We start from the raw sequence: 25,867 nt of genomic DNA, 5'->3' as shown, positions 1-25,867 counted from the left end.
CCTTCCAAGACTTCAATTACAGATAAATACCAAATGTTAATGCTAAGTAGGGCAAAGCCCATCTTCCCAGTAAGGGAGAGGAAGTCAGACAAGTTGAGAAAATAAGCCATCTAAGTAGTAGGCAAAAAAAAAAATCAGGATAGTGCTGTCATTGGAGCTAATCAAGTGAGCATTTTAAAAAGAAATTGAATGGTCAATAGTATTAACAACATAAAAGAAAATTTAAAAAGAATTAAAAGTGTCCATTGGATAGGGCAACCACGAAGCCATTGGTAACCTTAGCAAGAACAGTAATGATAAAGTGGAGAGGATTGAAAGCAAAATTCAGAGAGTTAAAAAATTAATTAGAAATCAGAACATTGATATGGCAAGGAAAAACTACTCTTTCAAGGAGTTTTACTGAGGTGGGAAGTTCAGGGGAGCTAACTAAAAGAAGAAGTTTTTTTTTTACTATTGCCATTTTTTTAAGATGGTAATGAACTAGGCATTTTCAAAGACTGAAGGGAAGAAGTGAAGATAGAGGCAGGATGGGGCAGTTAATGGGGAAGATTATTACAGCAGATTAGCAGGAATATCCTACGTGCTGAAGTGTGAAGACCAGTTCAGCTTGAAGAGTATTTGGTACATAGCTCCTCTACGAATGTAAGAAAACGATCTGAATAGAGATCCAAGATGGCCGTTAAGGAACAGCTCAGGATTGCAGCTCCCAGTGAAAGCACAGAGGGTGAGTAGATGCCACATTTCCAGATGGATTTTTATTGCCCACAGACCAGGAGATTCCCAGGCGGAGGAGCCCCATGGGTTGCCAGCACGGCTGTTTTGGTCAGCGAGGCTGTTTTGGCTGCGTGGCTGCTTTGCCCGGCACGAATGCTTTGCTGGCGCCTTGGCGTCGTGGTTCTCTGTACAAAATACACTGATCCGGGTGCCCTTTTATCTGGTGATTGGAGCCCGAGGAAGTCACCCATTCATCTGACTAAAAAAAGGGACTGAACAGGGAGCCAGGCTAGGAGATTCCTGGGCAAAAAAAAAAAAAAAAACAAAAAGAACCAGGAATCTCAGTGCTGCTCTTTAAGCCGGTGCAGTGAGTCGCCACATGGGAAATCACACAGATCCTGGTGCCTTTTCAACAGGCGACTGGAACACCTGGGAGAGAGTTGACTGTTGAACTAAAAAAAAAAAAAGGCTCTGAGGCAGGGAGCCAGGTGATCAGGCTCGGCTGATCCCACCCCACAAAAGAATAGCAATCAGAAACTCTGTGGATTGAGAGTTTAACAGCAAGCACAGCTGAACCCGGGACGGACCAGCTCTGTGGGGGAGGGGCGTCCGCCATTACTGAGGCACTCCACCACTACGGAGGTAGTCCACAATTGCTGAGGCAGCCCGCCATTGCCAAGGCAACCTGCCATTACAGAGAGAGTCTGCCAATACAGAGGTGGGCCACCATTGCTGAGGCAGTTCTAACTACACCCATATAAACAGGACTGCAGGGAAGTTCGGACAGCAGCTGGGCGGAGCCCACAGCAGCTTAGCAAAGCCTCTGCAGGCAGACAGTGGCTAGGCTGCCTCCTTCCTGGGCAGGGCAGCCCTGAAAAAAAAAAGGCAACAGCACAACAGAAACTCATAAATAAAGCCCTAACTCCCTGGGACAGAGCACCTGGGAACAAAAAGCGGTTTATGAGTTCTGCTGCAGCAGACCTAAACATACCTGCCCAGCAGCTCTGAATGAACAATGGAGCTCACAGCTCAGCACTTGAGCTCCTATAAAGGGCAGACTGTCTCCTCAAGCAGCTCCCTAACCCCCATATATACAGAGTCACCTCATTAAGGAGAGAAGAGACGGACATTTCACGGGTATCCTTCTGGGACAAAGATAGCAGAAGAAGAAACTGGTAGCAACCCTTACCGTTCTGCAGCTGCTGCAGGTGATCCCCAGGCAAGCAGGGCCTGGAGTGGACCTCAGCAGTCCTACAGCAGAGGGGCCAGATTGTTAGAAGGAAAACTAAGAAACATAAATAACTCCATCATCAACAAACAGAACATCCACTCAGAGACCCAATCAAAGAAACTAAGAACCTTGAAAAAAGATTGGAGGAAATGCTAATGAGAATGGACAGCATAGAGAGGAATATAAGTGAATTGATGGAGCTGAAAAACACAACACGAGAACTTCGTGAAGCATGCACAAGCTTCAGCAGCCGAATTGATCAAGCAGAAGAAAGAATATCAGAGGTCGAAGATCAACTCAATGAAATAAAAAGAGAAGGCAAGAACAGAGAAAAAAGTGCAAAAAGGAATGAACAAAATATTCAAGAAATGTGGGACTATGTGAAAAGACCTAATCTACGTCTGATAGGTGTACCTGAATGTGATGAACAGAATGAATCCAAGCTGGAAAATACTCTTCAGGATATTATCCAGGAAAACTTCCCCAACCTAGCAAGGCAGGCTAATATTCAAGTACAGGAAATGCAGAGAACACCACAAAGATATTCCTCAAGAAGAGCAACCCCAAGGCACATAATCGTCAGATTCACCAGGGTTGAAATGAAGGAGAAAATGCTAAGGGCAGCCAGAGAGAAAGGTCGGGTTACCCACAAAGGGAAGCCCATCAGACTCACAGCAGATCTCTCAGCAGAAACCCTACAAGCCAGAAGAGAGTGGGGGCCAATATTTAACATCTTTAAGGAAAAGCACTTTCAACCCAGAATTTCATATCTGACCAAACTAAGCTTCATAAGTGAAGGAAAAAATTCCTTTGCAAAGAAGCAAGTATTCAGAGATTTCATCACCACCAGGCCTGCTTTACAAGAGCTCTTGAAAGAGGCTCTACACATAGAAAGGAACAACCAGTACCAGCCACTCCAAAAATAAACCAAATGGTAAAGAGCATCAACACAATGAAGAATATGCATCAACTGACCGCAAAACAGCCAGCTAACATCAAAACAGCAGCATCAAATCCACACATAGCAATATTAACCCAAAATGTAAATGGACTATATACCCCAATCAAAAGACACAGACTGGCAAATTGGATAAAAAGCCAAAACCGAATGCTGGGAAGATGGCCGCCTAAGAACAGTTCAGGACTTCAGCTCCCACTGAAAGTACAGAGGGTGAGTGGACGCCGCATTTCCAGACGAATTTTTATTGCCCACAAACCAGGAGATACCCAGGCAGAGGGGTCACCAGCGCTGCAGTCCCAGCCACTGCAGCTGTTTTGGCCCCCGTGGGGCTGATTTGGCCCGTGCAGCTGCTGTGACCACGCCCTGTTGCGGCGGTTCTCCGTACAAAAGCCACTGGTCTGGGAGCCCTCTTAGCTGGCGATCGGAGCCCTGAGACGGCAGAGTTGCCCATTCATCTAAGTCAGGCCAGGAGATTCCTAGGCAAAAAATCCGCCAGGAGCCGGCTCCGCTGTTTGAGTCGACTCAGTGAGTCGCAGCACGGGAGATCCCGGCGCCTTTTCAACAAGCGACCGGAACGCAGGGTTGTTCAACTTAAAAGAAAAGACTCTGAGTCAGGGAGCCAGGTGATCAGGCTCGGTTGGTCCCACCTCTCCACCCCCAACAACAACGAAAACAAAAACAGTATTTGGAAACCCTCTGGGTTGAGCCCTTCAAACCAACCACAGCTGAACCCAGGACGGTCCAGATTGGTGGGGGAGGGGCTTCTGCCATTACTGAGACTTTCCACCGCTATGGAGGCAGGCCACCGTCGCCAAGGCAACATGCCACAACAGAAAGAGTCCGCCATAACAGAGGCGGGGCCACCATTGCCGAGACAGTTCTAACTATGCCCATATGAACAGGACTGCAGGGAAGAGCACAGGGCAGCTGGGCGGAGCCCACAGCGGCTCAGCAAAGCCCCTGCGGGCAGGCAGTGGCTAGGTGGGCTGCTAGCTGGGCGGGTCAGACCTGAAAGAAAAATCAAAAAAGGCAGTAGTGCAATGGAAACTCATAAACCCCCAACTCCCTGGAAGAGAGCACCTGGGAACAAAAAGTGCTTTATGAGTTAAGCTGCAGCAGACCTAAACGTATCTGCCCAGCAGCTCTGAATGAACAACGGAGCTCACAACTCAGGACTTAAGCCCCAATAAAAGATAGACTGTCTCCTCAAGTAGCTCCCTGACCCCCGTAGATCCAAAGATTCACCTCATAAAGGAGAGAACGGACTGACAGTAGGCAAGCATCCTTCTGGGACAAAGATAGCGGAAGAGGAAACTGGTAGCAACCCTTACTGTTCTGCAGCTGCTGCAGGTGATCCCAGGCAAGCAGGGCCCGGAGAGGACCTCAGCAGTCCTACAGCATAGGGGCCAGACTGTTAGAAGGAAAGCTTAAAAAAAAAAAAAAAAGAAGAAGAAGAAGAAGAAGAAGAAGTAACTTCAGCATCCATGAACTAGAAGCTCACTCAGAGACCCAATCTGAAAGACAGTAACTACAAAGACAATAGGTGGATAAACCCATAAAAATGGGAAGAAACCAGCGCAAAAAGGATGAAAACTCCTGAAACCAGAACACCTCTCCTCCTAAAAGGGATCACAACTCCTCACCAGCAAGGGAACCAGACCGGATGGAGAAGGAGGGTGATGAAATGACAGAATCAGACTTCAGAAGGTGGGTAGTAAGAAACTACAGTGAGCTAAAAGAACATGTTCTAACCGAACGCAAAGAAAATAGGAACCTTGAAAAAAGATTGGAGGAAATGCTAATGAGAATGGACAGCATAGAGAGGAATATAAGTGAATTGATGGAGCTGAAAAACACAACACGAGAACTTCATGAAGCATGCACAAGCTTCAGCAGCCGAATTGATCAAGCAGAAGAAAGAATATCAGAGGTCGAAGATCAACTCAATGAAATAAAAAGAGAAGGCAAGAACAGAGAAAAAAGTGCAAAAGGAATGAACAAAATCTTCAAGAAATGTGGGACTATGTGAAAAGACCTAATCTATGTCTGATAGGTGTACCTGAATGTGATGAACAGAATGAATCCAAGCTGAAAAATACTCTTCAGGATATTATCGAGGAAAACTTCCCCAACCTAGCAAGGCAGACCAATATTCAAATCCAGGAAATACAGAGAACACCACAAAGATATTCCTCAAGAAGAGCAACCCCAAGGCACATAATCGTCAGATTCACCAGGGTTGAAATGAAAGAGAAAATGCTAAGGGCAGCCAGAGAGAAAGGTCGGGTTACCCACAAAGGGAAGCCCATCAGACTCACAGCAGATCTCTCAGCAGAAACCCTACAAGCCAGAAGAGATTGGGGGCCAATATTCAACATCCTTAAAGAAAAGAACTTTCAACCCAGAATCTCCTATCCAGCCAAACTAAGCTTCATAAGTAAAGGAAAAATAAAATCCTTTGTGAACAAGCAAGCACTCAGAGATTTCATCACCACCAAACCTGCTCTACAAGAACTCCTGAAAGAGGCTCTACACATATAAAGGAACAACCAGTACCAGCCACTCCAAAAACACACCAAATGGTAAAAGAGCATCAACACAATCAAGAATCTGCATCAACTAACCAACAAAACAGCCAGGTGGCATCAAAATGACAGTATCAAATTCACACATAACAATACTATCCCTAAATGTCAATGGACTAAATGCCCCAATCAAAAGACACAGACTGGCAAATTGGATAAAAAGCCAAAACCCATCAGTGTGCTGTATCCAGGAAACCCATCTTACATGCAAGGATACACAAAGGCTCAAAATAAAGGGATAGAGGAAGATCTACCAAGCAAATGGAGAGCAAAAAAAAAGCAGGAGTTGCAATTCTTATCTCTGATAAAATAGACTTTAAAGCAACAAAGATTAAAAGAGACAAAGAATGACATTATATAATGGTAAAAGGATCACTGCAACAAGAAGAGCTAACGATCCTAAATATATAGGCACCCAATACAGGAGCACCCAGATACATAAGGCAAGTTCTTAATGACTTACAAAGAGACTTAGACTCCCACACAATAATAGTGGGAGACTTTAACACCCCATTGTCAATATTAGACAGATCAACCAGACAGAAAATCAACAAGGATATCCAGGACCTGAACTCAGACCTGGAACAAGCAAACCTAATAGACATTTACAGAACTCTCCACCCCAAATCCATAGAACATACATTCTTCTCAGCACCACATCACACCTACTCTAAAATTGACCACATAATTGGCAATAAATCACTCCTCAGCAAACGCAAAATAATGGAAATCATAACAGTCTCTCAGACCACAGTGCAATCGAGTTAGAACTCAGAATGCAGAAACTAACTCAGAACCACACAGCTTCATGGAAACTGAACAACTTGCTCTTGAATGTTGACTGGATAAACAATGAAATGAAGGCAGAAATAAACATGTTCTTCGAAACCAATGAGAACGAAGACACAACATACCAGAATCTCTGGGACACATTTAAAGCAGTCTGTAGAGGAAAATATATAGCAATGAGTGCCCACATAAGAAGAAAGGAGATATCTAAAATTGACACCCTATCAACAAAATTGAAAGAGCTAGAGCAGTAAGATCAAAAAAACTCAAAACCTAGCAGAAGACAGGAAATAACTAAGATCAGAGCAGAACTGAAGGAAATAGAGACACAAAAAACTCTTCAAAAAATCAGTAAATCCAGGAGCTGGTTTTTCAAAAAGATCAACAAAATAGACAGACCACTAGCCAGATTCATAAAAAAGAAAAGAGAGAATAACCAAATTGATGCAATAAAAAACGATAAAGGGGATATCACCACAGATTCCACAGAAATCCAAACCATCATCAGAGATTATTACAAACAACTCTATACACATAAACTAGTAAACCTGGAAGAAATGGATAAATTCCTGGACACCTGCATCCTTCCAAGCCTAAACCCGGAAAAAGCCGAAACCCTGAATAGACCAATAACATGGTCTGAAGTCGAGGCAGCAATAAAGAGCCTACCACCCAGAAAAAGCCCAGGTCCAGATGGGTTCACAGCCGAATTCTACCAGACATACAAAGAGGAGCTGATACCATTCCTTCTGAAACTATTTCGGAAAATCCGAAAAGAGGGAATCCTTCCCAAATCATTTTATGAGACAAACATCATCCTGATACCAAAACCCGGCAGAGATGCAACAAGAAAAGAAAATTTCAGGCCAATATCCATGATGAACATAGATGCAAAAATCTTCAATAAAATACTGGCAAACCGATTGCAGCATCATATCAAAAAGCTCATCCACCATGATCAAGTAGGATTCATCCCGGGGATGCAAGGCTGGTTCAACATACGCAACTCTGTAAATGTAATTCACCACATAAACAGAACCAAAGACAAAAACCACATGATTATCTCAATTGATGCAGAGAAGGCTTTTGACAAAATTCAACAGCCCTTTATGCTAAAAACCCTCAATAAACTAGGTATTGACGGAACGTATCTCAAAACAATAAAAGCTATTTACGACAAACCAACAGCCAATATCATACTGAATGGGCAAAAACTGGAAGCATTCCCTTTGAAATCTGGCATTAGACAAGGATGCCCTCTCTCACCACTCCTATTCAATATAGTACTGGAAGTTCTAGCCAGAGAAATCAGGCAATAAAAATAAATAAAGGGTATCCAAATAGGAAAAGAGGAAATCAAATTGTCTCTATTTGCAGATGACATGATTGTATATCTAGAACACCCCATCATCTCAGCCCAAAATCTCCTGAAACTGTTAAGCAACTTCAGCAAAGTCTCAGGATACAAAATCAACGTGCAAAAATCACAAGCATTCCTATACACCAGTAACAGACTTAAAGAGAGCCAAATCAAGAACGAACTGCCATTCACAATTGCTACAAAGAGAATAAAATACCTAGGAATACAACTAACAAGGGACGTAAAGGACCTCTTCAAGGAGAACTACAAGCCATTGCTCAATGAAATAAGAGAGGACAGAAACAGATGGAGAAACATTCCATGTTCATGGTTAGGAAGAATCAACATCGTGAAAATGGCCATACTGCCCAAAGTAATTTACAGATTCAACGCTATTCCCATCAAGCTACCAATGACCTTCTTCACAGAACTGGAAAAAAAACACCTTAAACTTCATATGCAACCAAAAGAGAGCCCGCATAGCCAAGTCAATTCTAAGCAAAAAGAACAAAGCAGGAGGCATCACACTACCGGACTTCAAACTATACTACAAGGCTACAGTAATCAAAACAGCATGGTACTGGTACCAAAACAGAGATATAGACCAATGGAACAGAACAGAGGCCTCAGAGGAAATACAACATACCCACAACCATCTGATCTTCGACAAACCTGACAAAAACAAGCAATGGGGAAAGGACTCCCTGTTTAATAAATGGTGTTGGGAAAACTGGCTAGCCATGTGCAGAAAGCAGAAACAGGACCCCTTCCTGACACCTTACACCAAAATTAACTCCAGATGGATTAAAGACTTAAACATCAGACCTAACACCATAAAAACCCTAGAAGAAAATCTAGGCAAAACCATTCAGGACATAGGCATAGGCAAGGACTTCATGACCAAAACGTCAAAAGCAATGGCTACAAAAGCCAAAATAGACAAATGGGACCTAATCAAACTCCACAGCTTCTGCACGGCAAAAGAAACAGTCAGTAGAGTGAATCGGCAACCAACACAATGGGAAAAAATTTTTGCAGTCTACCCATCTGACAAGGGGCTGATATCCAGAATTTACAAAGAACTAAAACAGATCTGCAAGAAAAAAACAAACAAGCCCATTCAAAAATGGGCAAAGGATATGAACAGATACTTTACAAAAGAAGACATACAGGAGGCCAACAAACATATGAAAAAATGCTCATCATCACTGGTCATTAGAGAAATGCAAATCAAAACCACATTGAGATACCATCTCACACCAGTTAGAATGGCGATCATTAAAAAATCTGGAAACAACAGATGCTGGAGAGGATGTGGAGAAATAGGAACACTTTTACACTGTTGGTGGGAATGTAAATTAATTCAACCATTGTGGAAGACAGTGTGGCGATTCCTCAAGGACCTAAAAATAGAAATCCCATTTGACCCAGCAATCCCATTACTGGGTATATATCCAAAGGATTATAAATCATTCTACTATAAGGCCACATGCACACGAATGTTCACTGCAGCACTGTTTACAATAGCAAAGACCTGGAACCAACCCAAATGCCCAACAATGATAGACTGGATAGGGAAAATGTGGTACATATACACCATGGAATATTACGCAGCCATCAAAAACGATGAGTTCACATCCTTTGTAGGGACAAGGATGAACCTGGAAACCATCATTCTCAGCAAACTGACACAAGAGCAGAAAATCAAACACCGCATATTCTCACTCATAGGCGGGTGTTGAACAATGAGAACACATGGACACAGGGAGGGGAGCACTACACACTGGGGTCCGTTGGGGGGAAATGGGGGAGGGATGGGTGTGGTGGGGAGGTGGGAAGAGATAGCATGGGGAGAAATGACAGATACAGGTGAGGGGACGGAAGGCAGCAAACCACACTGCTATGTGTGTACCTATGCAACAATCTTGCATGTTCTTCACATGTACCCCAAAACCTAAAATGCAATTAAAAAAAAAAAGCCAAACCCCATCGGTGTACTGTATCCAGGAAACCCATCTCACATGCAAGGATACACAAAGGCTCAAAATAAAGGGATGGCGAAAGATTTACCAAGCTAATGGAGAACAAAAAAAAAGCAAGAGTTGCAATTCTCGTCTCTGATAAAATAGACTTTAAAGCAACAAAGATCAAAAGAGACAAAGAAGAACATTACATAATGGTAAAAGGATCAATGCAACAAGAAGAGCTAATGATCCTAAATATATACGCACCCAATACAGGAGCACCCAGATACATAGGCAAGTTCTTAATGACTTAGAAAGAGACTTAGACTCCGACACAATAATAGTGGGAGACTTATCACCCCATTGTCAATATTAGACAGATCAATCAGACAGAAAATTAACAAGGATATCCAGGTCTTGAACTCCGACCTGGAACAAGCAAACTTAATAGACATTTACAGAACTCTCCACCCAATCCACAGAATATACATTCTTCTCAGCACATCACACCTACTCTAAAATTGACCACATAATTGGAAGCAAATCACTCCTCAGCAAATGCAAAAGAATGAAAATCATAACAGTCTCTCAGACCACAGTGCACTCAAGTTAGAACTCAGAATTCAGAAGGTAACTCAGAACCACACAGTTTCATGGAAGCTGAACAACTAGCTCTTGAATGTTGACTGGATAAACAATGAAATGAAGGCAGAAATAAACATGTTCTTCAAAACCAACGAGAATGAAGACACAACATACCAGAATCTCTGGGACACATTTAAAGCAGTCTCTAGAGGAAAATGTATAGCAATAAGTGCCCACATGAGAAGAAAGGAGAGATCTAAAATTGACACCCTATCATCAAAATTGAAAGAGCTAGAAGAGCAAGATAAAAAAAACTCAAAACCTAGCAGAAGACAAGAAATAACTAAGATCAGAGCAGAACTGAAGGAGACAGAGACAAACACACACAAAAAAACCCTTCAAAAAATCAATAAATCCAGGAGCTGGTTTTTCGAAAAGATCAACAAAATAGACAGACCACTAGCCAGATTCATAAAAAAGAAAAGAGAGAATAACCAAATTGATGCAATAAAAAAAAAATAAAGGGGATATCATCACAGATTCCACAGAAATTCAAACCATCATCAGAGATTATTACAAACAACTCTATGCACACAAACTAGTAAACCTGGAAGAAATGGATAAATTCCTGGACACTTGCCTCCTCCTAAGCCAAAACCAGAAAGAAGTCGAAATCCTGAATAGAGCAATAACAAGGTCTGAAGTGGAGGCAGCAATTAAGAGCCTACCAACCAAAAAAACCCCAAGTCCAGAAGGGATCACAGCCGAATTCTACCAGACATACAGAGAGGAGCTGGTACCATTCCTTCTGAAACTATTCCAAATAATGCAAAAAGAGGGAATCCTTCCCAAATCATTTCACAACATCATCGTGATACCAAAACCCGGCAGAGACTAAACAAGAAAAGAAAACTTCAGGCCAATATCCATGATGAACATAGATGCAAAAATCTTCAATAAAATACTGGCAAGCCAATTGCAACAGCACAAAAAGCTTATCCACCATGATCAAGTAGGACTCATCCCGGGGATGCAAGGCTGGTTCAACATACGCAACTCTGTAAATGTAATTCACCATATAAGCAGAACCAAAGACCAAAAACCACTATTATCTCAATTGATGCAGAGAAGGCCCATGACAAAATTCAACAGCCCTTTATGCTAAAAACCCTCAATTAACTAGGTATCGACAGAACGTATCTGAAAATAATAAAAGCTATTTATGACAAACCAACAGCCAATATCATACTGAATGGGCAAAAACTGGAAGCATTCCTTTTGAAATCTGGCATTAGACAAGGATGCCCTCTCTTACCACTCCTATTCAATACAGTACTGGAAGTTCTAGCCAGAGCAATCAGGCAATAAAAATAAATAAAGGGTATTCAAATAGGAAAGGAGGAAATCAAATTGTCTCTATTTGCAGATGACATGATTGTATATTTAGAAGACCCCCATCGTCTCAGCCCAAAATCTCCTGAAACTGATAAACAACTTCAGCAAAGTCTCAGGATACAAAATCAACATGCAAAAATCACAAGCATTCCTATACACCAGTAACAGACTTAAAGAGAGCCAAATCAAGAATGAACTGCCATGCACAATTGCTACAAAGAGAATAAAATACCTAGGAATACAACTAACAAGGAACATAAAGGACCTCTTCAAGGAGAACTACAAACCACTACTCAACAAAATAAGAGGACACAAACAGATGGAGAAACACTCCATGTTCATGGTTAGGAAGAATTAGTATCGTGAAAATGGCCATACTGCCCAAAGTAATTTACAGATTCAATGCTATCCCCATCAAGCTACCAATGACCTTCTTCACAAAACTGGAAAAAAAACACCTTAAACTTCATATGGAACCAAAAGAGAGCCTACATAGCCAAGTCAATTCTAAGCAAAAAGAACAAAGTGGGAGACATCACACTACCAGACTTCAAACTATACTACAAGGCTACAGTAATCAAAACAGCATGGTACTGGTACCAAAACAGAGATATAGACCAATGGAACAGAACAGAGGCCTCGGAGGCAACACAACATATCTACAACCATCTGATCTTTGACAAACATGACAAAAACAAGCAATGGGGAAAGGGTTCCCTGTTTAATAAATGGTGTTGGGAAAACTGGGTGGCCATATGCAGAAAGCAGAAACTGGACCCCTTCCTGACACCTTACACTAAAATTAACTCCAGATGGATTAAAGACTTAAACACAAGACCTAACACCATAAAAATCCTAGAAGAAAACCTAGGCAAAACCATTCAGGACATAGGCGTAGGCAAGGACTTCATGACCAAAACACCAAAAGCATTGGCAACAAAAACTAAAATAGACAAATGGGACCTCATCAAACTCCACAGCTTCTGCATGGCAAAAGAAACAGTCATTAGAGTGAATTGGCAACCAACAGAATGGGAAAAAATTTTTGCAGTTTACCCATCCGACAAAGGGCTGATATCCAGGATTTACAGAGAGCTAAAACGGATTTACATGAAAAAAACAAACAAGCCCATTCAAAAGTAGGCGAAGGATATGAAGAAACAGTTTACAAAAGAAGACATACATGAGGCCAACAAACATATTAAAAAAATGCTCATCATCACTGGTCATTAGAGAAATGCAAATCAAAACCACATTGAGATACCATCTCGCGCTAGTTCGAATGGTGATCATTAAAAAATCTATAGACAACAGATGCTGGAGAGGATGTGGAGAAATAGGAACACTTTTCACTGTTGGTGGGAGTGTAAATTAATTCAACCATTGTGGAAGACAGTGTGGTGATTCCTTAAGGACCTAAAAATAGAAATCCCATTTGACCCAGCAATCCCATTACTGGGTATATATCCAAAGGATTATAAATCATTCTACTATAAGGTCACATGCACATGAATGTTCATTGCAGCACTGTTTACAATAGCAAAGACCTGGAACCAACCCAAATGCCCATCGATGATAGACTGGACAGGGAAAATGTGGCATATATACACCATGGAATATTATGCAGCCATCAAAAACGATGAGTTCGTGTCCTTTGTAGGGACATGGATGAACCTGGAAACGATCATTCTCAGCAAAGTGACACAAGAACAGAAAATCAAACACCACATGTTCTCACTCATAGGCGGGTGTTGAACAATGAGAACACATGGACACAGGGAGGGGAGCATCACACACTGGGGTCTGTAGTGGGGAGCTAGGGGAGGGACAGCAGGGGGTGGGTAGTTGGGGAGAGACAGCATGGGGAGAAATGCCAGATATAGGTGATGGGGAGGAAGGCAGCAAATCACACTGTCATGTGTGTACCTATGCAACAATCTTGCATGTTCTTCACATATACCCCCAAATTTAAAATGCAATAAAAAAAGAACACTCTAAATAATAATATTAAACAAAATAACGTGGAAAAAAAGAATATTCATTTTGGCAAACAATCATTCAAAGCTTCATGTTTTTAAAAAACTCCTGCCAAAAGGCTAGTATTATTTGAGATACACCTAGTTATTAGTGTTTCCTACTCTGTGATTATTTTATCCAATTAACTTAGGAGATGCAAACTATGGCAAAGGCCTCAGTCCTCCACCTGATTTTGTAAAATAAAGTTTGATTGGAACATAAAAAAAAAGAAAAGGACCTGAATAGATTCAGAAAAACTGGCAGGTGAAACAACAGGAAGTCGATGAGTTCAACATATAACAGACTGTTTTCTCCTTGAAGGACAAGGAAGGTCATCTTCTGAGAGGGATGGGGATAAGAACAAGGCAGAGCATCGTGAAAGGAATGAGGAAGATTTAGAATTAAAGAGGAAATTGACCAAGAGTCAAGATACAGATTTTTCATTGACCTTCCTCCCTAGACACATGAGCATAATTTAGCATTACTAGCCTTAATTTTACATGAGGAAAACTTCTAGGTAGCAGTAAGTAGAACAAAATAGTATGTTAAATTTCAATGCTTGAATTATAGTTGGAAGAAAGAAAAGACAACTCAACTTCTATCTGGAAGTACCTGCATGATACTAATCCAGGTTTGGATGTTCCAGAGTCCATTTTTTAATGTTTTATTTTATTTTATTTCAGTAAGTTTTTTATTGTAACATGGATAAGTTCTTTAGTGGTAACTCCTGAGATTTTGGTGTACCCGTCACCCTGTAGTCTTTCAGCCCTCACCCCTCTTCCACCTGTCCTCTCAAGTAAGTACCCAAAGTCTATTATATCACTTATGCCTTTGCATTGTCATACTTAGCTCCCACTTATAACTGAGAGCATATGATATTTGGTTTTCCATTCCTGAGTTACTTGTCTTAGAGTAATGGTCTCCAATTCCATCCAGTTAACTGAGAATATCGTTATTTTGTTCCTTGTTATGGCTGAGTAATATTGCATGATGTATATATGGCACATTTTCTTTATCCACCCATTGGTTTATGGGCATTTAGGCTGGTTTCATATTTTTGCAATTGCAAATTGTGCTGCTATAAACATGTGTGTGCAAATGTCTGTTTCATATAATGACTTCTGTTCCACTGGGTAGATACCCAGTAGTAGGATTGCTGGATCAAATAGCAGTTCTACTTTTAGTGTGTTAGGGAATCTACATACTGTTTTCCATAGTGGTTGCACTAGTTTACGTTGCCACTAGCAATGTAAACATGTTCTCTATTCACCACATCAACAGCTAATATTTTTTTATTTTTAAACTATGTCCATTCTTGCAGGGGTAAGGTAGTGTCTCATTCTGGTTTTAATTTGCATTTCCCTGATGATTAATGACGTAAGTCATTTTTAAATATCATAAATATCAGCATTTTTAAAACCAGAAGAAGTCTTGAAAATGTGGGGATGGCCTTGCTGTCATGGATGAAATTCTAGAATCTTTATGTTTGGTGCTTGTGGTCAGGAATCGAAAGTGTCTTTTTTCATCCATCTGTTCTTTTTTTTTTTTTTTTTTTTTTTTTAACTATCTGGAATCCCCAGAGTCTTGAGCTCTTTGGAAAGTTAGTACTTACTGATGAGGCTGCTTTCCCTCCCCTGCATTGAGGGTTCGTGATGTACTCACACAAAGCAATGAACTCCCTCAAGTACTTTACCACGAAAGCATCACAGTTAAATTAGACTGAGATTTTAGTGACCTTTCCTATTTTTTTCTTGTCTGACAGAATAAAGGTCTAAGAATGTTCAGAAGATGAGCTGGATATGGATGAAAAGATACAGGCTGAGTGTGTCAAAGTTTCCATTAGGAAAACAGAAGTTTTCTTGCCAAATAGAAACACGCAGAAGGAATGTTCACTGCATTTTCACCCCTCCCCTCTCACTGCTGCCTCAGACTGTTGCCAACTCCATTTACAAACTCTTTTAAGAGTGGATCCGAAACATCACCACAAAACTAGAGGAAGAGTCAAAAGTGTCCCAGATAAAGCAGTTTGTCAGAATCAAGTGTTTGAGGTTCATCTCAAATGTAGTCCACTGGCTTTGGTCCACCTGGCCTCATCTCCAATCTCTCCGTCACTCAGTCCTCTAGGGAGAAGAACCTGTCTCAAGACCCAGAACATGTGGCGCCTTCTCATTTCTGCGCCTTTGCTCATATGCTTCCTGCCACTTAGAATGCCTTGTTCACCAAAAACATTCCACTTACCCCTTAAAACCTCACTCAGACTATCTTCCTTGTCCTTTGTGACACCTTGCTTAACTCTTCCTCTCTCTTCACCCTTCACTCCATTTTCTACTGTGCTGATTATCTGATTGTTGCAAATCTTGTTGTTACTTTATGTTGGTGTAGCATTTTGTGCTTACAGTCCTTATAGCTAGATAGGGTGTTGCACCATTTTTACTTGATAATGCCATGTTTCCTCCCTTCACTAGACAGTTGACCCTTCAAGGGAATAGGTCATGTCTTGTTCCTATATCCTCAGTGTCTAGCATAATGTCCAGAGTTGATGATTGCTAAATGCTTCTGAATGAATGGATGAAAATCTGCCAAACATGTACCTAGCAAGTACAAAAAGAATGAGCTGAGGTGGGTGGATCACCTGAGGTCAGCAGTTCGAGACCAGCCTGGCCAACATGGTGAAACCCTGCCTCTACTAAAAATACAAAAATTAGCCGGGCATGGTGGTGCATGCCTGTAGTCCCAGCTACTCAGGAGGATGAGGCGGAGGCTGCAGTGAGCCGAGATTGTGCCACTGCACTCCAGCCTGGCTGACAGAATGAGACTCTGTCAAAAAAAAAAAAAAAAAAAGCCTTACATGTGTGTGGATAGATGATATACATAGATAGATAGATAGATAGATAGATAGATAGATAGATAGACAGACAGACAGACAGGTATATAATCTTTATGGTTCATGTTCACTGTCTCAGTAAATCCCATAACTCTTTGAATGTCCCCCTCGCCCTTTAGTTATTTTCTATATTCATCCCTAAAAGGGTCAGCTGGAGCTGGAGGGTAAGCTTGAACCGCTTAGTCCCATAGCAGAGTGTTGCCACTCAGGCCAGGTCCTCCTGTGCCTGGCAGCCTGGCATTTGGGCCACGGATACTCAACTCAAAGTGAGGTAATTAGTTGGCTATGATTGTTGAGTTCTCTGATTACTGTAGATAAGATCTTACTGTCCAACTGAATGATCTGTCTTTTTTGACACATTGTAATGATCAGATTGATTGGATAGATATCAAGCGTCTGCTTTATATTGGCCTGTATGGATCACTTCATTGGGCGAAGTGGACACCCCACCCAGGATTTCTTCATTCTTTGACATGTGGTGATTAATTATAAAATTTTACAATTTTAATTGAAAATTGTGAGGGGGCTCGGGGAAGTCTTTTATCAAGAAGGAATCGCTGCCGTTTTGTCAGATGAAGTTTATTTCTTGCAAACATAACCCATAGATGGGAGGTCTCTATTAGATAAGCTTTGGCTGCAGAGAGTGAATAAATCACGTTTTAATTTGGTATTTTCCCCACCTTCAAACCGGTTATTTTTATTGTATTATCCAGCCTTCCATTGTTTTGGTTATTCAGGGAAAATAATGGAGAAATGGAAAGAGACTATTTTTGTGATTTAGAGAAGATTTTTTCTTTTAGCATGTTGCTAGAATTTCTTTGAGATAGTGGCTCAGATGTCTAAATGGATAAGCCTTTTAGTGACAGTTTCATGTATAAAATAAGTTGCACAGAATTTTGGTCTGATTTTATTGCACAACAATAATTAACTTAATTTGTTGAAGATCAGTATCCAAACTATATATATCAAAGAATGCCGAAAGTACACAGACCAAATTCCTTTTATGCAATGACCATCCTTACAAATACTGTAGAATTTGGGGGCGTAGATATTTAACAAGAATATTTCCCATCATCTCTAGTGTCCCCCATCCTCTACTTGTCACCACCTGAGTTTTTTTTCTTTGGTTCCCAGAAACATTCAGCAAAAAGAGAATTTTAAAAGTACATTTTTGCCAATTGCAAGTGCACAGTTTTCTGTCTTCACTGGTTCTGATCCAGCACCTCCCACCCAACTCTAACTCTGTTGTTTGGAAAAGTAAAATAAATGCCACAAAAAGTCAGTAGAGTTGCATTTTTATACAATTTATCTTGGTTTTTGTAAGGCCTTTTTAATGTAGTAGGCTATGCCTTGTTCTCATGGCTACAATAATTATGTGGAAATGCATGAACTGATTTTTAATGCAATGTTGTATTAGAAGGACTTTTTTTTAGTAAGGGTGTAAGAAAGGAAATAAACACTTGACCAAGCCATCTCTACTAAGAATGCAAAGAGCAGTAGCAGCTGGTCTTTATTTTGAAGCAGAAATCTATTTACTGATCATTTCATGCCATTAGTTTGTCACTATGTTGAGTAAATAGTGTAGTAGTAAGTGTGACTGTTTTTTATTACCTCTCCTGTTGTGTGGTTAACATTGTATTATTTTTGTTTTCTGCAGGCATGAAACCAGATTTAAACAACGTATGCTGGAACTGACAGATACAAACAACATTGCCTACTTATTTCTCTCAGCTGCCAACAGATGGCTGGAGGTCAGGACGGTACGTTCATTTCATGATTTCGAAATGGAAACCAAATAGAGAAGACGCCTGCTGCAAAGAGGCAGACAGTTGTAAAAATTAGTCTTCCACTGAGATTCGGCACTAGCTTCACATTTTCTGGACTTTAAAATAGCTCAGGTTTGTTTATGTTACAGATGAAGTTTGTCATAATGTTTTAGCTAATGAAAAGACAAATCACCCCAAAAGCAAAAATTGATTTTATGTTCATTAGTCTCTAGATCACGTAAGTTAATGGAATGGCAAATATTTGTATAACTTCAATTTTTTTTCCGAAAGAGCACATTTGGCAAGTGAACAGATGTACTCATTTCCTTCCCTGAGTTGGTCCTGCCTGGAAGGATGGCAACTTTCTATGTTTTAAGCCAGTGGAGGGTCATGTTAGCACAAAATGTAAAAACGACAGTTAATCACCCATTGCCTTCTGTCTTGCATAATGTAGAAGAACAAGCACAAGCTTTGGTATCATACAGACTTGGTCTAGCAAGTTAATTTTAGTCCCAGTTTCTCATCTACAAAATCAGAATGTGTGCCTTGTATGGGCATTAGATTAAACATCACATAAATCCCCTATTATTGGCAAATGCATTAAAGAAATATTTTTCAAATGCATGCATGAACAAATGATGAATGGAAACAGAACCTGCCCTGGTAGGGGGTTCATAAGCCAATGAGCTGGAATATCAAACAGGAGAGATGAGACAGATATTCCAGAAGGCAAGGAATATAGTTTTTAGTCTGGGCAATCCAAAACATGCATAAGCTACTTTGGTGGTAATGGTGGGTTTAGTGTAATTTTTTTTTTAATGAGTATTTGCCAGTTTTGAAAAGAAAAAGCATGTTGATCTGTACTATTGGAAGAATCTTATTCCCACTAATTGTGTTGCACTAACATGTGCAGGCTTTCTTTCAAAACACAACAGAAAAGAGAAAGAAGATGGTAAAGGGAATTTCATAGGGTAGAAATGAAGGAGCCCAAGCTAAAATCTGAGTAGTTGATTGATGGATACAGATTAATCTAGAATCTTGAACATCCTTGTGAGCTTTAGTTATCATGATTTCTCACTGGTTTACAGAGATTCTCACAACTGTATTAGTCATTATACAGAAACTATTCAACAGCACAACACAGTTATTTTTTCACCGATTTTTGATAGAAGCATTGGTTACTGATAAATTCCCTCCAGGTAACTGTCACATTTGGAAGACGGCAGGGCAGATTTTCCTGGGAATTACTTATAGATAACATAAAGGCAAGTGAAGTATTGCTTAGGATTTATCACAAAACCAAAACATGATTCCTAAACCCTATCTAAACAATAATTCCATAATTTCTTGTTTTAATTCCTTGTTTTGAGCTTCTCTTTGGGGTGTGTGTGTGTGTGTGTGTGTGTGTGTGTGTGTGTGAGTGATTTCTGTTGTTCTTTATAGGAAAAAAATCATATATTAATAATATAAGTACTGATGAAATAGCTTACTGAAAGAATGTCCCAAAATCATAAGGGAGAAATGTTAGTAGATGCCTTTGTAGTATCTGGCTTTCCTGAACTTGAAGATCAAGTATGTCTTTCAGGGGCAAGCATGTTTGCCTTGGACTTGAGGTGAGGGTCTGACCGACTCCTGTTTCTGCTCTTTAGCACTTCCTGCTGTCAGGTTAATGGATAAGTGTTGAACACAAATCTTCAAGCAAACCATATGCTGTGTTCTCATAGCCAGAAGACAAGATATTAGAGTCCTAAGACTGCCAAGAAAAGGAAGGTCAGGAAAAATTAGAAAGGAACAGCAGCCAAACTCAAAATGGTTTAGTTTAGTTTGACTCACAACCCAATACTTTAACCCCCACGTGAAAAAGCAGCCTGAATATAATAGAATCTATATCTTGAATTCTATATCGTGAATTTCACCTGCAAAAAACCACAATATTGTCACTTTAAACAGGAAGGGCAGAATGGGCCATTCATTTGGTTACTTTGTAATGTATTTGTTACTATGTCTTCTTTTTGCTTTCTGTATATTAGCATCCTTCCAAGATTTTCAATCTAGTCTTATTACTAGAGCTCTCTCTTAAAACTTAATACAAAATTAAGAAGTATTTTACTTTTATTTCTGATGGGCAAAGATATATTTTGGCAAGAAACTTGTGTTGATTTATTGCAAAGTTCCAGCCATATCTACTGACAGAAGTCAAGGTTCAAGGTCCTTGGTGTTATGCTTCCCCTCCATCTGTTGTAGTTATATGTCAGTAACTTCAGATGGGTGAACACATGTGTACACACACACACACACACCCCTCTAGACAATCTCAGAGATCCATTGTGAGACCAGTCAGATTCACTCTCACTCTGCTCTTCTGAGTAAACTGAGAGTTTTTATTGGAACTGAGTGTATTTAAATACAAATGCTATAATCCAAGAACGTACACCACAATGGGAGTGTTAAATAAAGTTGATAACTTCTCCTGGGAAATAACCTTTTCTCTCAGTTGTGTGCATATAAATGGCCTCGTTACTACTGTACTTCTGTGGGCATGTCCATATCACTAGAGACACAATTTTAGTTTGGATTAACTGGATCTTCTGAGAGAAAAATGAAGTTGAAATATAGGACCTTAAAGACTAGGGTGTGAACTGTTCTCTACACCCCACAGCTGCCTTGTAATACATTTTTTAAAGTAATTAAAATTTCAGTTTGGCCTGGTACATCTGCATTGATCTTATCTATGGCATCAACACAACCTCCTCCTTTGTCGTATTACTTAGTAAGTTCACATTAATATCTGCTTCTAGCAAATATTCTTAGAGTTCCCAGACCAGGAAAGCAACCAAAATGGTACAAAGAAGGTCAATTCACTGGGTATAAATTAGAAGAGGCGAGCAGGATTTCTTCACACAGATTTCACCAACTCTGATTCATGGACTCAGAGCCATAATGGAAACAGGAGAAAACATGGTATCATTGCTTTCTGTGGCCATGGTTTTCCACCCTTCTTCTTCATGCTGAGTTTTAACTTTCCAAAGCCATGTCACTGCTATTGACAGGAAATCCCAAGAAGAGAGACAAACCAGAGTAGAAACACCTTTTGTTGAATTTGGGAAGTTCTCTGAACCTCATCTAATTTTTGTTTATCATTATCATTATTATTATTATACTTTAAATTCTGGGATACATGTGCAAGAATGTGCATGTTTGTTACATAGGTATACACGTGCCATGGTGGTTTGCTGCTCCCATCACCCTGTCATCTACATTAGGTATTTCTCCTAATGCTGTCCCTCCCCTAGTTCCCCACCCCCTGACAGGCCCTGATGTGTGATGTTCCCCTCCCTATGTCTATGTGTTCTCATTGTTCAACACCCACTTATGAGTGAGAACATGTGATGTTTGGTTTTCTGTTCCTGTGTTAGTTTGCTGAGAATGATGATTTCCAGGTTCATCCACATCCCTGCAAAGGACATGAACTTATCCTTTTTTGTAGCTGTGTAGTATTCCATGGTGTATATGTGCCACATTTTCTTTATCTAGTATATCATTGATGGACATTTGGGTTGGTTCCAAGTCTTTGCTATTGTGAACAGTGCTGCAATAAACATACATGTGCATGTTTCTTTGTAGTAGAATGATTCATAATCCTTTGGGTTTATGCCCAGTAATGGGATTGCTGGGTCAAATGGTATTTCTGGTTCTAGATCCTTGAGGACTAGCCACACTGTCTTCCACAATGGTTGAACTAACTTACACTCCCACCAACAAGGTAAAAGCATTCCTATTTCTCCACATCCTCTCCAACATCTGTTGTTTCCTTTTTAATGAGCATCACTGTAACTGGTGTGAGACGGTATTTCATTGTGGTTTTGATTTGCATTTCTCTAATAACCAGTGATGATGAGCTTTTTTTAATATGTTGAGATAGAGATATGAAAAACCCTTCAAAAAATCAATGAATCCAGGATCTGGTTTTTTGGAAAAGATTAACAATATAGATCGCTAGCCAGACTAATAAAGAAGAAAAGAGAGAAGAATCAAATAGACACAATAAAGAGTGATAAAGTGGACATCACCACTTATCCCACAGAAATACAAACTACCATCAGAGAATACTATAAACACTTCTATGCAAATAAACTAGAAAAATCTAGAAAAAATGGATAAGTTCCTGGACATATAAACCCTCCCACGACTAAACCAGGAAGAAGTCAAATCCCTGAATAGATCAATAACACATTCTGAAATTGATGCAGTAATTAATAGCCTACAAACCAAAAAAAGCCCAGGACCAGATGAATTCATGGCTGAATTCTACCAGAGGTACAAAGAGGAGCTGGTACCATTCCTTCTGAAACTATCCAAACAATAGAAAAAGAAGGACTCCTCCCTAACTCATTTTATGAGGCCAGGATCATCTTGATCCCAAAACCTGGCAGAGAGACACAACAAAAAAGAAAATTTCAGGCTAATATTACTGATGAACATCGATGTGAAAATCCTCAATAAAATACTGGCAAACCGAATCCAGCAGCACATCAAAAAGCTTATTCACCGTGATCAAATTGGTTTCATCCCTGGGATGCAAGGCTGGTTTGACATACGCAAATCAATAAACGTAATCCATCACATAAACAGAATCGAAGACAAAAACCACATGATTATCTCAATAGATGCAGAAAAAGCCTTCGATAAAATTCAACATCCTTCATGCTAAAAACTCTCAATAAACTAGGTATTCATGGAAACTATCTCAAAATAATTATTTTTAAAAAAATAGAGAGAGAGCGAGCTTTCTTTTCTTTTCCCATTAATCTTAAGTAAGAGTTAAGACAATCATGATTTCTCCTCTTTCCCTGTGCAGTTTTCCCTATGGAAAATCTAGCCTTGCCCACCATATTGATTTCATATTCATTTTAAATTGGGAAAAACAATAAAGGCCATAACCCATTCAAATCAAAAAAAGAAGAAACTATAATTTGGCTGGTAGAAAGCAGCTAGACTGTGGCCACCGGAGTTGCTTTGGCAGCAGAGGGGACTGTTTTTCCTCTGGGTGCCAACTGAAGCCGGCCGTGGTTCAGTGCAATGTGTCACTACAGCCTAACCTCTGAATGCTGCTTACGTTCTTTGTTCAGCACAGTGTTTTCTCTTCATCCCTTTGCACTAAACAATTCCAGTTCTTTGGCATTGGTTTTTTCAGTTGCGAAAATGGTGTAACTTTATCTAAAGGCTGTCTTTCCAAAGCTTTGTCTTGCTGTGTGGTGAAAGGATAAAAGAAAATTCGCATCAAGAAGCCAAAAATAAAGTCTTTAGTCAACAGGCTAAAGTGAAAATGGTCTTTAGGGTGAGCTTGCACAAGAGTCTGTTTTGTGAGATAACACTGCTTTTTAGTGTTCACAATTCAATGCCAGATAGGGATGCACTGATCTCATAATTTGGAGGCCTTAATATATTCTTGCAGACACCCAGTGGTACCATAATGTGCTCCTGAGCGCTGTATGAAGGAGATGGATCGTAACTTTTCGGTTGCTCTTAACTGTTTACCAGACTGCTTTATAGAGAATTGTAATTTTCATTATAATTCCAAATACAGATAGATGTCTTTGTATCACTAGAAATCTGAAAAGAGGGTTCTCTTTTGACATGGAAATCTTCTGGTGGGGAGTATTGAATTCGCAAAATTGATGGGAGTTATAATTTACTATTACACAGGTAAAAGCCCTCTTTTGAAGGTAGATGATTCATCTATGTTGTAGCTTCTATTTCCTAAGTTGAATCTCTCATTTCATCGTATCATTTCGAATGAAGGTGTTTTTCACCGAGTAGATCGCTTAGGATATGTAAGGCCATAGCAGAAGAATAAATGCTATTAGCGATTCCTAAGTATTTCCTGTCTTCTGAGAAAGTTATTCAGACCATCTGCTTCTCTTTCTTAATGTATTGCCTCTAAGCCGTTTTGCTACTCACAGATTTGCAGAGGAATGGAAAGGTGTAACCGTAGGGTCACTTCGTGATTCATTAAACTTGTTAAGTTTAACAGTAAAGGAAGTGAAAAATGGAGAGCTAACAAAAGCTTTTATGTTAGCTATTAATTTCACATTTCTATCCTACTATAATATTTGAAGAGAAATGATTGAAATTTAGTGATTTTGCTGTATATTTTTTGAAAAGTGTAATATACAAAGGAGCTTTGTCCCTTATGCAAATCAAGATAAAATTCTAAAGTCTCTAAAGATCAGAAGTCTCTAAAATATTTCCAGTACTTTAGAAAAAAACAGTTTTTAGCACTGATCATAATCCAGGAGTGAGCTGGAAAGTATTTAGTTAGTATAATTAAAAGAGAACATGAATAGCTTTTTTTTTTTAAAAAAAAGTTTTAAAGTAGTCTTATAATAAAATAACTTTGTTATAGGTACTAACCTATAGACATATTGGCTTTCAAGCTATAATATCTATTTGAATTTAATAGATTTTAGATTTTGAAAATCAGTTCCTCTTTTGAAAAGTTTTGCTATAAAATATACCTCAAAAAGCTATGCCTTTCTTTTGTTGAAGGGTCAAAAACATTATTTCCAAAATATTTTAATATATGAATTTGAGCATGTTTTGATTACTGGCCTAATAACTAATAATATTTACTGATCAGATTGAAAATTGTACAAATAGTTTTGAAAATATTATATTTTCTGGACCCACATGAAAGAGGGTAGAAAATATCTATTGACTACAACTTACTGATGAGCCTTTTACCGTTTCTCCCATCATCTGTTTTTACTTCTTTTGCTGGCCCTTTTGCCAGAATAAGACTACCTATCTGTTACCAGAATTATTTTAATTCAATAGAAAATAGTTAAAATTATCATCTAATTCAATCTACCATTTTATTCTTTACAATGAGTGAATTCAGGAACCCAATATAGAACACACAGATTTCCATAGTAAACTAAACTTACTAGAGCGAAATTGAGTGCATAATGTTTTACATTTCCTTTATTATATTTATATTCATATTATGCCTACTGCTTAATTTCCATTTATTTAGACCCAGTGATTTTTGTTGTTTTGGTGTCTCAGATATGAACTTATTCTATTCTAGTCCAGATCTATTATTTATAAAAAACACAGCAACAACATTTTATGAGTTTTTTTCCCCACAATTAAAATAGTAAAAAAATATGTAATAATTTGGAACTGAATGATGAAATTCACGGCTTAGATAAAAGTACTTTTCACTTTAGAAAAGGAAATAACCCCTAACACACATAGCAAAGCTTTTTAAGAGACAGTCATATTACAGTTCTAAATGGAAGAGGGGGTTAAAAGAGTGTAAAACTCTGTGTTAGACTTCCCACTTTATGAAAAAATGTACCCTGGTAATATCTTTACATGTTTAACATTTAAAATCTGGGTGAGATTGGGAGAGCCTTAAATGATTCATAAATATCTTAAAAGCAAAGTCGGGAGAAGCCCTAAGTTGGAAAACATTCAGCTCATAGAAAAACTCAGTGAATGTTTTATGAAAGGGTGAATTTATCTAATCATTTACTCCACAAAGTACTGAAGCTTTACAATCAATGTATTTAGCATTATTCCTATTACTGGAGATAATAGTGGTAAAAATCC

At 39.4% G+C, this 25,867-nt stretch overlaps 1 protein-coding gene and 1 long non-coding RNA gene across 6 annotated transcripts in view; one reads left to right on the top strand and one right to left on the bottom strand.

Annotated features, from left to right (window-relative positions):
* The window catches only part of LOC104651143 (uncharacterized), a 90,105-nt gene that overhangs the window by 14,533 nt on the left and 49,705 nt on the right, over window positions 1-25,867 (bottom strand). The window lies entirely within an intron of this gene.
* The window catches only part of ABCC9 (ATP binding cassette subfamily C member 9), a 153,920-nt gene that overhangs the window by 106,316 nt on the left and 21,737 nt on the right, over window positions 1-25,867 (top strand). For all 5 annotated transcript variants that reach the window (XM_074402880.1, XM_010337297.3, XM_074402879.1 and 2 more), the window contains one exon: window positions 18,142-18,244. In XM_074402880.1, coding sequence (XP_074258981.1) covers window positions 18,142-18,244 — 103 coding nt within the window. The remainder of the gene's footprint in view (window positions 1-18,141; window positions 18,245-25,867) is intronic.

This window comes from Saimiri boliviensis, chromosome 7, assembly GCF_048565385.1.
Source record: "Saimiri boliviensis isolate mSaiBol1 chromosome 7, mSaiBol1.pri, whole genome shotgun sequence".
Lineage (NCBI taxonomy): Eukaryota > Metazoa > Chordata > Mammalia > Primates > Cebidae > Saimiri > Saimiri boliviensis.
The sequence above is the reverse complement of the archived record's forward strand: the minus strand, read 5'-3'. Positions and strand labels throughout refer to the sequence as shown.